We start from the raw sequence: 13,856 nt of genomic DNA, 5'->3' as shown, positions 1-13,856 counted from the left end.
TCTCAAAGACAGAGAAATCCACAAATAAGACAAAAAGAAAATAAAATGGCAGCAAAGAAAAAAGGCTTTTTCCCATATCTTGGAGTTCATTCCAGTAAATGTTATTTTATAAGATCACATGCCCATAGGCATTGTTCCATTGTGTTCCTTTCCTGAGTAGCCTCCTTTGGCCTACTGTGCGGGAATGCCTAGACACCTGTGCCATTTTTCAGGTCCCAGTGTGTTTAAATATACTTTCCACGTATAAAGTACATCATTTTTAAGTCCTGTAACATGTCTGATATTTGAATAATATTGGGAGAGTGGCTATTTTTTCCAAACAAGGAAATTATTGACCTTAAAGTTGACCATATCTAAATAAATACATCTTTGAGAACTTACTCCGTGCTCATTTCAACTGAGGGGGAAGTAAGCTCTGCGCCACACAGCATGTGGAAGGGGAAGTGTGGATGTGCACTCGCACACACACGCACGCACGCACGCGCACACATGCCACGCGCATGTACACAGGGCACAGCATATCCTGTTTAGTGGCAAGTTCCATGGGACAGCCACTAAGCCTTCATGCCACACTGAGAATAATAAGAGGCTTTTGTTCCTTTGCGTTTGTGTTGAAACTTGACCATATAGAAAAAACTGGGGGTTTTCTATTCTGCTCTCATTTATTATGAGTTTTCTTTGATTCCATATTCACTTAGTTCCACAATTATATTAATTTTTCTTTGACTTAACAATGTAATAAAATCAGAATTAATCAGAACTCAGAATATTTGGTCATTTTAAAGACTGAATTTTCTTTCTTACTGTCCCATAAAGTCAGCTTAATAAAACAGTAGCAGTCTTGGACAAAAGAACCCATCAGAAATACAAAGGTAAACCAGAAAACTGGAAGTAGCACTGTGACCCTAAGTGGTAGAGCACTAGCTTTGAGCTGAAGAGCTCAGGGACAGTACCCAGGCCCAGAGTTCAAGCCCCACAACTGGCCAAAAGGAAAAAAAAAAAAGAGATAAGGCTAAGAGTGTAACCCTCCAATGTGCAGCAACTGCTTGGCATGAGAGGGGCTGGGGTTCAATTTTCAGAGCTGATAAAAAGAAAACAGGAGAGAAAAGCAAAGCAGGGGAAAGAGGGACAAATTGGTTTAACTACTGTGCATTTATCATATGTTATCATCTAGTGAAGGATATATTTCTGAGATCACTAGAAACACATTTCAAAGAAACAAGAAAGCTCAAAAATATTGTTATTAAGAAAAATGCAATGTGCTCTATGTAGAAATGTAAATAAATTAGTTGTAAAATGTAAATAAAATTTTAGGTAATGCTCCTAATACTTATTATGGTACTATTAGAAAATTATGCGGTTTAAAAATCATCATTCTTATTTTTAATTCCTTTAACCCATACTAGCCCCAATCATAGTCATAGATAGGATCTAATGTTATTGAAAAATACTGAATTCAATTTAACTGAGCAGCAGACCTTTAAAATTATGATTTTTATTGATAGTGTCTTATTTAGAATCAAAGTTTAAGTCTTACCTAAAGAAATGATTCTAATTGACCTTTGAAACCAGATCTGAGCATATAAACTTTTTCATTTTAGAGGACAAAGTTTCATGACTGCCTCTTTTATATTTATTACAAACCTACTCCCGTTTTACAATAAGCAATACTTTTTCTTGTAAAGCAGAGGACTGCTGATTGCTTTTTGTTTGCATTGGTTTTTCAAAAGAGTAAACACTGTGAAATCTTAAAGGCAGTGTCTAACAAGCAAAAGAACCTTTAAGATCCTCCTTTTTTTCCAGTCGTGGGGCTTGAACTCAGGGCCTGGGCATCATCCTTGAGCTTTCTCAAGACTAGCACTGTAACACTTGAGCCATGGCACCACTTCCAGCTTTTTCTGGGTATGTGGTACCAAGGAATTGATCCTGGGGCTTCATGTCTGCTAGGCAAGCACTCTACCACTAGGCCACCCTTCCAGCCCCAAGGCCCACCTTTTGAAAAATGTACTTGGTCAGCAGTTGTGGAGGCATGTGATCTTCCTGGACTGGCTTGTGGAAATGTTTGTCACACAAAAATTTGACATATATATATATATATATATATATGCTAAATTTCCATAGGTATTAGGCAGCAAGATAAAACACAGTAAGCAGACTTGGTCTTTGAAGCAAAAATAAAACATAGTTTTACATAGTTAACCTGTGTGTGGGTGTGTGTATATGTGAGTGCTGGTCCTGAGACTTGAACTCGGGGCCTGGTTGCTATCCCTGAGCTGCTTTTACTCAAGACTAGCAGCCCACCACAACCATTTGAGCCACAGTGTCATTTGTGCTATATTTGCTAGTTTTACTGAAGATCTGAGAGAGACTGAGTATCACCTACTTTCCTGATGTAGCTGGCTTCAATCCTGGATCCTTACCTCTCAAGCCTCCATAGTAGTTAGAACTACAGGCAAGAGCCATCCAGCTAGCCATTTTTAATACACAGGTATGTGTGTGTGTATGTGTACACTATCCTTATTGAGATTAATATGACAACTATGTGTGGATGATTTTTCCATGTGAAACTAGTCAAAAAAATTTTTTTAATTTACAATGACTTTTTTTCTTTGAAAAAGTAGTTTTAAGCTACAACCAGCCTTATGAGATTCAACCCATAGATAGGTGAACCTGCAAGAAGGACATTTTGATTTGGATTAAGCTTTTCCTACTGGGGTGATTAGAACACTGTGGTCTAAACAGCAGCAGAATAATGCTGACACTCAACCCTCAGTGCTGGGGGAACGAATCCTGACCTGTCATGAGAATATAGCCTAAGGTGCAGGGGAGACTGAGGCTTGAACTCAGAGCCTTCCACTTGCTAACCAGGTGCTCTAACATTTTTTTCACTTCATCTTTTTTCACTCGCTGTGTTCTTGTGACGGGGTCTTGCTTGGCCAGGGCAGGCTTACGCTGTTCTTTTAAGATGGAGTCTTGCTAACTTTTTTGCCCAAGTTGGCTTTAGATCGCAACCCTCCTTATCTCCCCTCCTATGCATGGCAGGTTCACACCCTTGTGCCCAGCTAGTGATTGAGAAGCCTTGTGAACTTTTCTGTGGTCCTCCTGGCCTCCATTTCCCAAGTGCATTGGATTACAGACATGAGCCACTACGCCCTGACAATGTAGCCTATTTTGTAAACTTTTTTGAGATGATCATTTGCCAACTCTGTCACATAGAATGCAACAAAGATTTCACAGGCACCCGTGACTGGTACCTTGAATCTCTAGAACTGTGAGGAATGAATTTCTAGGATTTTACACTATCCAGTCTGTGGAATTTGGCTAGAGCAGCACAAATGCCTTACTTACAAAAGCCAAATCTGAGGTGGTCTAGCTTTCCCTCTCTTGAACCAGAACAACATGAGAGGTTTAACTCTTGTCAAGTCTCTCCTGGCTTCCATCATTTACCAGTACAGACTCAGCTCAACACAGTGCCTTCCATAGAAGCTGCTGCCTTTTTTTCCCCCACAAGGGAACAGAAGGCTAAAACCTGCCACGTATGGAGGAAAGCTTTTCCAGCAGGACAGACAGAGAGCACAACTAATAAAATGGAGGAATTTAGAAGAAACAAATCAGATGAAGCAAAAGAGAACAAAACTAAGTAGAATTATCAGAGACTTGTTTCATGAAACAAGGACAAGCTTCCTACTTTAAAGGGAAGGTGTAATCATTTTAAAAATTGAAAACATGATTTTAGAAATAATACTGGAAATTTCCGCTATAAAAGTTGGATGACAGTCCTGTTGGATGAAATCCATTTTGGAGTGTTGGAGCCTCAGGTGGATCACAGTCTCCATGAGTGAGCGAGGGGGTGGCCCTCAGCACTCAGGCCCTAGCTTCCCAGCACAGCTGTCCATAGATCTCCTTAAAGAAATTCCTGAACTGGGACTGGGAAGGTACAAAACATATTGTACCTGCAAAACACATTGTTACAAAAGCAAGAGAATTCTTAAGGAATGCTGGCAATAGATCCAAAGACATGAAAGGTAGCTTGAAGTTACCATCTTAAGTAGAAGCTAGTATTCAAAATATGCCAGATGAAAGTTTGATGACACTTGATCCGAAGGCTCCTAACTCTGATTCCAGCAATGGGTTGGAGGCTAAGGAAGGAGAATCAACAATTCCAGACCAGCCTGGAGTACACCCTGTCTTTCAAAAATAAATATATGTATATGTGTGTATATATATATATATTAGTTGAAGTTTCACTAAAATACTTGTTCATAACTGGCCTGTGATTTCCTACTGTTAATAACATCTAAATCAGAGATGCTGAGCAACAACTTTAGACTCAGGGAGGCCAAATACAGTATTCTGACAATGATCAGAACTTGACATCTCAGTTCTGAGTAAAAGTTATGACTGATGTTAATCCTAGTTTTGTTGTTGTTGGATTTTGTGCTGTGGGTTTGGGAAGTTAGGTCCTTAGTGCGGAGAAATCCATACAGAAGGACATCAGAGCAACAGGTCACTCAGAGAATTTTTCAGAAAAAGTAAAGTTTTGTCAAATATACTTGCAACTTTTCTGAAAATATTTGACTGTGTTGTAAATATTTAAATGACATCTTCCAGTATGCCATTTTGTTATAAGGATTATTTTAAGATGAAGACAACTGAGTCCACAACTGAGTCTGTGTCCCTATTCCAAACACCTACCTGAAAAAAGATTTAGGCTCTTAGGCTCTTACTCATCAGAGATTCTATGACCTGTGCCTTTTCTAAGATGTCTCTTGTCATCAACAGTTGTACTCTTTGCAGACTCTCCTTTCAATCTTCCACTCCTGAAGGTGTAAAGCGGCTTTCCTTTGTCTCTTCTCCTCTTTACATAACGCCCAAATTACATCCACCTGCTTGTCCTCAGCCTGTTTGCCCTATGCACAAGTTAATAAAACTGTTTTCCTCTCCCTTAAAATCTTCCTGAAAAGAAACATTAAGACGCTCTCTCAAAAACTTCTCATAGCCTTTTTAATAAAAAGCCCCAAAGATCTGTAATCTCACTCTAAACCTCTCTTTTGTGATTCAGACGTGTTTCATTTTCTGAAGAGGCACTAAAATTGAGTGCTCTGTACCAAATAGTAAATTTGAAGCTCAAAGCTCTGTGGGGCTAGGGCTGGCATAATCTCAACTGGAAGGTCAATTGTATCCCAGTTGATATGGATTTAACATTTTTTTTGCATCATCCAGCATGAAGAATGGGTGGTTTAATCGATTTGTGATTTGAATAATTGGACTAATTTATCAGTGTCTTCTCTCATTTTATATCAAAATTAATTTCAAATAAGCTAAAAATTGTATATAAACTAATGAAATCATAAAACAAATAGAAGAAAGTACTCGATCTCTAACAATTTTACAATGAAAAAAGACAAAAAATAGTTTTACAAGGAAAGGAAGAGTGAAATATAAAAGTGAAGAAATCACTGCAAAGGGGAAAGACTCACAGATTGCACTAAATGGAGCAAAAACAAATGAGATCAACTTAAAATTCAGACGGAAAACATTATGCAGTTGTTTCCCAGTGTTAATTTCCTTGCAAATTAATAAAACACATATAGCTAAAGAGGAAAAATAGAGACAGCTGACAAAAGATAGAGTCAAAATGCCAGAAAAAAAAATCAAAATAGGCTCACCTTTCAAATGTGAGTGTTTATCAAGTTGGCAAAGTTAACAAGATAGTAATATTAAGTTGTTAGGAGTATGATTAAAAATAGATCCTTCCATACTTTTTCAACTCCTTTTGCTTTTATTTTTAGGGTTTCTTTTTTCACATAGAGTCTTACATACATGCTAGGTTGGCCTGTACTGCTGTCTCTCACAAAGCTGAGCTCATAGGTACACAGTACCACACACAACTTATTTGTTGAGATAGGTCTCACTAACATTTTCCCAGTCTGGCCTCAGATCTCCATCCTCCTGATCTCTGCCTCCCAAGTAGCAGGGATTATAGGCAGGAGCCACTGCACCTAGACTGACTATAATATTGTAAGTATTCCAATTTTATATTTACAGTGTTATATTTCTTATTGATACATTGATTATATTTTGTAAGTAACCATATAATCATATTAACATTTTTTTTAAATTCTTTTTGCCAGTCCTGGGGTTTGAACTCAGGGCCTGAGCACTGTCCTTGGCTTTTTCTCAAGATTACAGCTCTACCACTTGAGCCTCAGCACCACTTCCAGCTTTTTCTATGTATGTATGTGGTACCGAGGAATCGAATTTGGGTCTTCGTGCATGCTAGGCAAGCACTCTACCACTAGGCAAAGTCCCAGCCCCTTATATTGACATTTTTGTTGATCTTTTTAAATAAGGAAAGACTACAAAAATATGTTACTAATATTTGTTATCCCTGGATGGGGATAGCATGGAATATTTATTTTTTCTTAAATGTTATTCCATGTTTTTTTACAATGATATGTACTACGCTAGTCAAAGATTTTTGTTCTAAAATTGAGACATGTAATTTCTATTTATTTACCCTCAATTACCTCCTTTTAAATAGACTCTATCCCAAGATACAGTAAACATTGAGAATTATGACTTCAACATATAACATTGGGATTCTCTTTTTTAAAAAAAAAAGTTGTTGTAAATGTGGTATACAGAATGGTGACAGTTACATAAGTCAGGTAAACAGTACATTTCTTTTTGACCAAATGTCACCCCTTCTCTTACTTTCTCCTAGTTTTTCCCTCTGGTCCCCACCTATAATTTCAATTATTAACTTAAAGTTATGCCCAGCAGACACAAACTTTAAGCCTAGCCAACTTATTCTGGAGAGCAGTAATATACTGTTACCCTTTCTAATAATGGCCACAGGCAGTGTTATCTGCATTACTTTTATTACCATATCACTGGACTTAAATGAAAGGGCCTTGCTTTCTCATGTGTGCCAATGTAGAAAACACACATGATTTATAAGGGTTGGTATATTCAATGATAGCTTGTTTTCTTCTTTAGAATATGGACTTCACAAACAAGGAACAGTCAAGGCATTCATCTATTAACAAATTAGAATACGAAAATGAAAGGCTCCGAAACGATCTTGCAAAACTGCATGTCAGTGAAAAGTCAGCATGGTCCACCCAAAACACCTATGAAGAACCAGGGAGATACGTCTATCAAAGTCAAATAAAAATGGAGAAAAATGAAGATAGGTAAGCTAGCTTCCTTTTTATAAGGCAGAAAGTTTTAAACTTCACATTGAAATTGTCTTTCAGCAATTCAGAGCTTAACTATATATTGTCTTTTTAACTGCTCAAAATTTATCTTACATCGATAGGTAATATAGTAGTCTAAGTACAGTTCATTTCAGAAAAAAAAATATTTCATGATCTAGCAACAAGTTGGGTGGAATGCCACTGGAGAATGTAGTTCCTCACCCCAAACCACTGTAAGCTGATGTGATATTCAAGTATATAAATTGTGTCTTACATCTCATGTTCTAGGAACCTACGAACAAACTAGAATTTAATATGTTAGGCATATTACTCACACATACAGAATGTATGGGAATACATCACAGCTGACTTATCTTCATTAATGTGTGCAGTTGATATGGGCATATGGTAGTCATGGCAACACTTTGGTCCTTTCTTGGGGCAGGGGGTCTATGGGATTGTAAGAGGTTTTCTTTTAGTGAAATCTATAACAAATCAATATCTACTATCTGTATTATTCCCATGCTCTTTACCATGTCTTAGTTCACCTTTTAAGTAAATATGTCCACCATGAAGTTGGCTAATTAATTCAATTTTAAGAAAAGATGGATGAGATCAAAACTATTTCTGAGGGGCATTCACTGTTAAACTACACTTAGAGAATGCTTAGCACAACAACCAGTTTTCCTTCATCAGGGTTCTGCGGGTCATTGATCAGCTCATTTACATTGTGAATCTAAGAAGGCCTCTGGTCTGGGGCACTCACCAGATGTGCTCAGTATCCTTGCGTGGGACACACAAAGGTAAATGAACAATCCACACTCCACTACTTTAGTAGCAACTCATAATGCTTAGCATGAGAACCTTCTAGATTGTTTTTGTAATGCTGGACCACATATCTGCAGCCTCCGAAGACTTGCTTAGCCTTTGTCAGCCTTGGTTTCCTGTCTATCAAATAAGGATGCATGGGACCTAAGTTTAATCACTTATGCTAGATACATACATACATGAATGCATGCGTACTTACATAGACAGATGGGTGAGTGAATGAGTGAAAGGGAGGAAGGGAAAGAGGAGAGAGGAAGGAGATGATATATAAATGATGGCAGCTGTAGGAAGTACTTAGGGCTAGAGAAAGAAGCCCTGGTACCCAGCCATACAGCAGCTCTCTCTTTCATTGGGCAATCTAAGAAAATCTTTCCAAAGGAGTCTGCTCACAGTTGGGGTGGATGTAAGGATGTATTTCCTAACACAGAATAAACACTTTATAACTGCTTGTCTGCCTGCCTGCCTGCCACGCTCCACAGCCTGAGCCCACCCTAGTATGGTGTCAGAGAAAGGCAGGCCCCTAAAGATGTGCAGAAGGCCTTCTGTGTGCCTGAGGTCCAAAGGGTGCAGAACACTGGCCCCACACTGTTTTGAAATCATTTTGAAAGCCTTACCAGGTGTTGCTATTCCAGCAAGTAAGAGCGACTATGCCTTTTATTATTTGTTGGGGTTTTTTTTTAAAGCATCTTTCTTGCCTCCTTTCATTGCTTCTCTGTGCCAGGCAGCACAGACTGTATTAGTTGTGTCTCATGAAAGCTAGCCCACAGGGGACAGAGAAAGCAGCCTAGAGGTCGAGGGCTCATCAGGAGATCATCTTAATAAGCAATCTGGGACTCCATTCCTGCAACTTGCATTTGCTGAGAGTTATATTAAGTTTGTTGTAATGCTTCCTCTGATTTCAGCGTTCTCCAGAGATCTGGTTTTCAAAAGAAACAACATCTGGAATAGTCTGAATAAATGATTACCATATAAAACCCACTATGGAGAAGAGCTGTTGAGGTGTAAGGACGCTGAACTGAGTAGTGAAGAAGTAGACTGTTAGCTTTGCCTGAGAGAAAATGAATCCTCTTCTCTCACAGGACAGCCCAATGAAGTAAAATGATATGGATTTGTTAGGCATAAATTAACCAGAAAATGTATACAATATCTTTATATATCAATGGAAATGCAGTCAGTCTTCTTGAACTCCTTTAAGAAGATGAAACCTAGCCGGGTGTGGTGGCTACTCGAGAGTCTGAGATCTAAGGATCAAGGTTCAAATCCAGCCCAGGCACAAAAGTACCTGAGACTCTTATCTCCAATTAACCTCTAGAAAATGGGAAGTGGGGCTTGGCTCAAGGGTAGGGTGGTAGCCTTGAGCTGAAGGGCTCAGGACAGTGCCCAGGCCAAGTTCAAGCCCCATGACCCACAAAAAAGAAAGAAGAAGGAAGAGAAGGAGAAGAATAAAGAAGAAAGTCTAAATCTAAGGAAATTCTTGTTTTTAACAGAGGAAGCTTTGTATAATGCCTAACTTTTATTTCTTGCTTGGCTTTCTTTCCTTTGTTTTTCTTTCTTCCACTTTCTCTTTCTCTCTTTCTTCTAGTAAAACATCAAGTTTTTTTTTATTTTTTTCATATATTTTATTGTAATTAATAGAAGGGTTACATTATATTCACCAGATAGAAGGTGCATTACTTCACATACATTGATACCCTTTCTCACGTCTTGGTCTCCATTTCCCTCCCCCACCCCCATCTTGTTTTTCCCCCTTCCCTATCCAATTTCAAATAACCAAGTACACATATATACAATATATCAGATAACAAGGTAAAATACTGTAACAATATGAGATAACCAAGGGACAGATGAGAGATAACATAGTACATTAAGGACAACAATCACTCATCATATGGCCTTTGTTTCTATATCCTGGAGGTCCTTACATTTAGCGTCATCCTATATAGCCTTATGTATCTAGATTTTGTTCTATGTAAATCTCTGCTAAGAGAGCCCAAGGTTTCTACAGATTATGACAAATGAGGAAAACCATTGAGTCTATGTTCCTTTGAGTCTAGCTTACTTCACTTAATACAATTTTTTCTAAGTCTTACCATTTCCTTACAAATGGGGCGATAAAACATCAAGTTTATTGAAAGCTGAAGTAGAAATTAGACTCCCCATAGAGCAGAGCCTTGGAGCTGGGAGTCCAGGGGAGCCCTGTGGGAGGGACTCCTGCCATAGCCCCTCCCTTAGACTTTGTGCTGATTGGTTGGTGGCTGTGTATGTACTGCCCCAGCTCTTGGTATTGTTGAGCTGGAAACCAGGACATGGTGGGAAGCAGATGCATTTGAACAAGAACCTTGGTCATTATGAGAGCCATGTTGAACACACTGTCTGCATAATCTTCATTCACTCAGCTGTTGTTCGTGTCACTCCTCTCTGAAGTGACATTTGTATCATTCACTCACTTCAAATGTGAGGCATCTGGGGATGTGGCAAAGCATTTGCTCTCCAGTGGACTGTAACTACACCAGCCTAGTTCCTCAAAACTTCAAAACACTTCAAGTTGTTACTGAATTTGATGAGGATGCTCCGAATGTGATTCTTAAAAGTTAGAATTAGTGTTTCCAGATAATTTACAAGCTAAGGGGCCTCAATATTCAGACCTATGCAACTCATTTTAATTATTTCATAATCATTGGTTTGTGTCTATATGCCACACATACAGTAAGACATACTAAAAGCATATTTATCATTTTTTAAATTATATCATATACTGGAAAGATCTTAGTAGAGATCTTAGATTTACAAACATTAAAATGGCTTTAAACCTAGCTGCCAATAAGCCAAAGGTTTCTTTATAATTTTTTTTTGCCAGTCGAAGGGCCTGAACTCAGGGCCTGAACACTGTCCTTGGACTTTTCTCAAGGCTAGAACTCTACCTCTTGAGCCACAGCACCACTTCCAGCTTTATTTTCTATGCATGTGGTACCGAGGGATTGAACCCAGGCATTTGTGCATGTAGGCAAGCACTCTTCCACTAGGCCAAACTCCCAGCCCAGCTCAAAGGTTTTTTGTTTTTGTTTTTTTTTTTTTAGGGGATGGGACAGGAAGAGGTGAGAGGGATAATTTTTGTACCAGAACTATGGCATGGACTCAAAGCACTGAGTGCTGTCCCTTCTCTTTTTCACTCAAGGCTAGAAATCTACCACTTGAGCCACAGCTACACTCCCAGCATTTGGTAGTTAATTGAAGATGATTCTCATAGGCTACTCTGTTCAAGCTTGCTTCAAAACATGATCCTCACATCTCAGCCTCCGAAGTAGCACGAATTACAGACGTGACCCACTGCACCCAGAGAATTCAAAGCTTTTACTACTAAAAAGCAAAACAACAACAACAACAACATATTTGTCCCTATCCAAGAACGAATAAACATCCAGAAAGTCCAAAGTGAGCTATGAAAATTGTGCCCTACTGTCACCCCAGTTAGGAGCAAACTCACTGTGCTGGAGGGCTCTAGGCTAAAGATAGGATTTTGTTTGAAGAACATTGTCCCATGAACCCCAGGTGGGGAGAGAGAACTTAGGAGATGAGATTAGATGTATACATCAGAGGACTGTGAACCCCACATAGCTGACTGAAGACCAAGTGGGCATGGCTGGGTTTTCTACCAAAGCAACTGTAACCTGCCAGATCAAAGCAGGGACCTGAAGGACAAGCTGTGGACAAGCTAACTGAACAGATCAACTTGGGTGGGAGGCATGAAGTGAATAGCTATATCCTGGGAGACAAATTTTCTGGAAAATGGTTTAAAACAAAAGCCCTTTTTTCATAACAGTCTTTCAATCATGATATTTTATTGATAGTGTCACAGAAAGAATGTTCCTATGTCAATTTTATTAATTACCTCCATAGCAAAAGGGATAATTCATGTAATTATTTAAAACAATATGTGGCTAGACACAGGTGGCTCATGCCTTTAATCCAGCTACTCAGGAGACTGAGATCTGAGGCTCAGGGTTAAAAGCCAGACCAGGTAGAAAAATCCTCATGAGACTCTCATCTCCAATTAACCACTCAAAACCCAGGAGCTATGGCTCAAAGTGGTAGAGCACTAGCTTTGAAAAAAAGAGCTCAGAGACAGCACCTAGGTCCTGAGGTCAAGCCCCACTGACCCCCCCCCCAAAAAAGTTACCTGAAATCTCTGTGTAATTGAGTTACAGGAAGATGTGTATTTCTTGAGATATTTTTCTAGTTAGCTTGGTTTCTCACTGTGCTCTGAATTATATTCAGCAATTGCTCAAAGTAAAAGATTCAGCTAGAGTCTACAGGAAGAGGTGGAAGCAGTGTTACTATACTGTTTGAGTTGCAATATGTTTCATTTTATTGTGCACCTGATAAACCAGGCTGTTTCTGTTTAATTTGCTCTTGTATTTCTATGGTGATTAAGCTATGTGCGGATGGGAGAGATAAGGAAAAATGGGAAATATATTGGGTGAGCTTTTATGTTCTAATGCACAGATGCATCACTTTAGTGCTATTGTTCTTCCTTAGAATAAATTTTATAATATTTGCATAATAAGAAACAACTGCTGGAAGCCTGATGCCAGTTGCTCACACCTGGGAGTCTAGCTACTGAGGAGGCTGAGATCTGAGGATCAAGGTTCAAAACCAGCCTGGGCAGGAAAGGCTTCCTTAGCTCCAAAACAAAAAATACCAGAAAAGCTGAAAGTGGAGCTGTGGCTCAGATGATAGAATGGTAGCCTTGAGAAAAAGCTCAGGAACAGCATCCAGGACCTGAGTTCAAGCTCTAGGGGCAACAAAAGAAAAGAAACAAATGTGAACAGTGGAGGTGAGGATCAAATAAATGCTAGAGCATCAGTTTCTAGCAAAAGAAAAAAGAGCCAAGGGAGAACTCATGTCCCTGAGTTCAAGTCCAAGTACTGATGCATATCAAACAAAAATTTTAATTTAAAAAATCTGTGCAGATTGGCTTTAGGGTAAGAACAGAGAACTATAATGTAGATTTTTAACACTATCAAATTAAACTACAAAGACTTTGAAACTGGTCATTACTAATGGGAAATCTGAATTATTAATAAAACTAAGTTTAAGGAGGTTTTTAATATTTCTCATGGTCTTCAATAAATTGGTTAAATGTAATCCTGTTTTCATAAAAAGTATTCATTTAATTTCAAACAGTTCATATTGTTAGGTCCTCTTTGTAAAATTGCTCCTGCAAAATTTCACTTTTTTCATATATTTTATTGTAATTAATAGAAGAGTTACATTATATTCACCAGATAGAAGGTGCATTACATTACTTCACATACATTGATACCCTTTCTCATGTCATGGTCCTCATTTCCCTTCTCCCTTTCCCCCACTCATCTTGATTTCCCCCCTTCCCTATCCAATTTCAAATAACCAATAAGCATATATAAAATATATCAGATAACAAGGTGAAATATTGTAGCAATATGAGATAACCAAGGACAGCAAAAGAGATGAGAGATAACAGTAGATAACAGTACATTAAGGACAGCAATCACTCATTATATGGCTTTTGTTTCTATATCCTGGAGGTCCTTACATTTAGCATAATACTATATGGCCTTATATACCTAGATTTTGTTCTATTGTAAATCTCTGCTAGTAGAGCCCAAGGTTTCTACTGATTATGACAAATGAGGGAAACCATCAAGCCTATGTTCCTTTGAGTCTAGCTTACTTCACTTAATATGATTTTTTCTAAGTCTTTCCATTTCCTTACAAATGGGGCGATGTCGTTCTTTCTGTCGGCAGCATAGAATTCCATTGTGTATAAATACCACATCTTGTTGA

At 38.5% G+C, this 13,856-nt stretch overlaps 1 protein-coding gene and 1 long non-coding RNA gene across 9 annotated transcripts in view; one reads left to right on the top strand and one right to left on the bottom strand.

Annotated features, from left to right (window-relative positions):
• The window catches only part of Deup1 (deuterosome assembly protein 1), a 79,238-nt gene that overhangs the window by 55,546 nt on the left and 9,836 nt on the right, over positions 1-13,856 (top strand). For 7 of the 8 annotated variants that reach the window (XM_090343050.1, XM_090343048.1, XM_090343046.1 and 4 more), the window contains one exon: positions 7,003-7,199. In XM_090343050.1, the coding sequence (XP_090199176.1) occupies positions 7,003-7,199 (197 nt within the window). Of the gene's footprint in view, positions 1-7,002; positions 7,200-8,932; positions 9,042-13,856 lie in introns of those variants that run through there. The other variant, XM_090343047.1, reaches the window with a different exon arrangement.
• The window catches only part of LOC150056613 (uncharacterized), a 44,460-nt gene that overhangs the window by 22,784 nt on the left and 7,820 nt on the right, over positions 1-13,856 (bottom strand). The gene's annotated exons all lie outside the window — the stretch shown is intronic.

The sequence above is a fragment of the Megascapheus bottae genome, chromosome 12, assembly GCF_031878675.1.
Source record: "Megascapheus bottae isolate mThoBot1 chromosome 12, mThoBot2.hap1, whole genome shotgun sequence".
Classification (NCBI taxonomy): Eukaryota; Metazoa; Chordata; class Mammalia; order Rodentia; family Geomyidae; genus Megascapheus; species Megascapheus bottae.
This window is presented reverse-complemented; position numbering and strand designations above follow the sequence as displayed.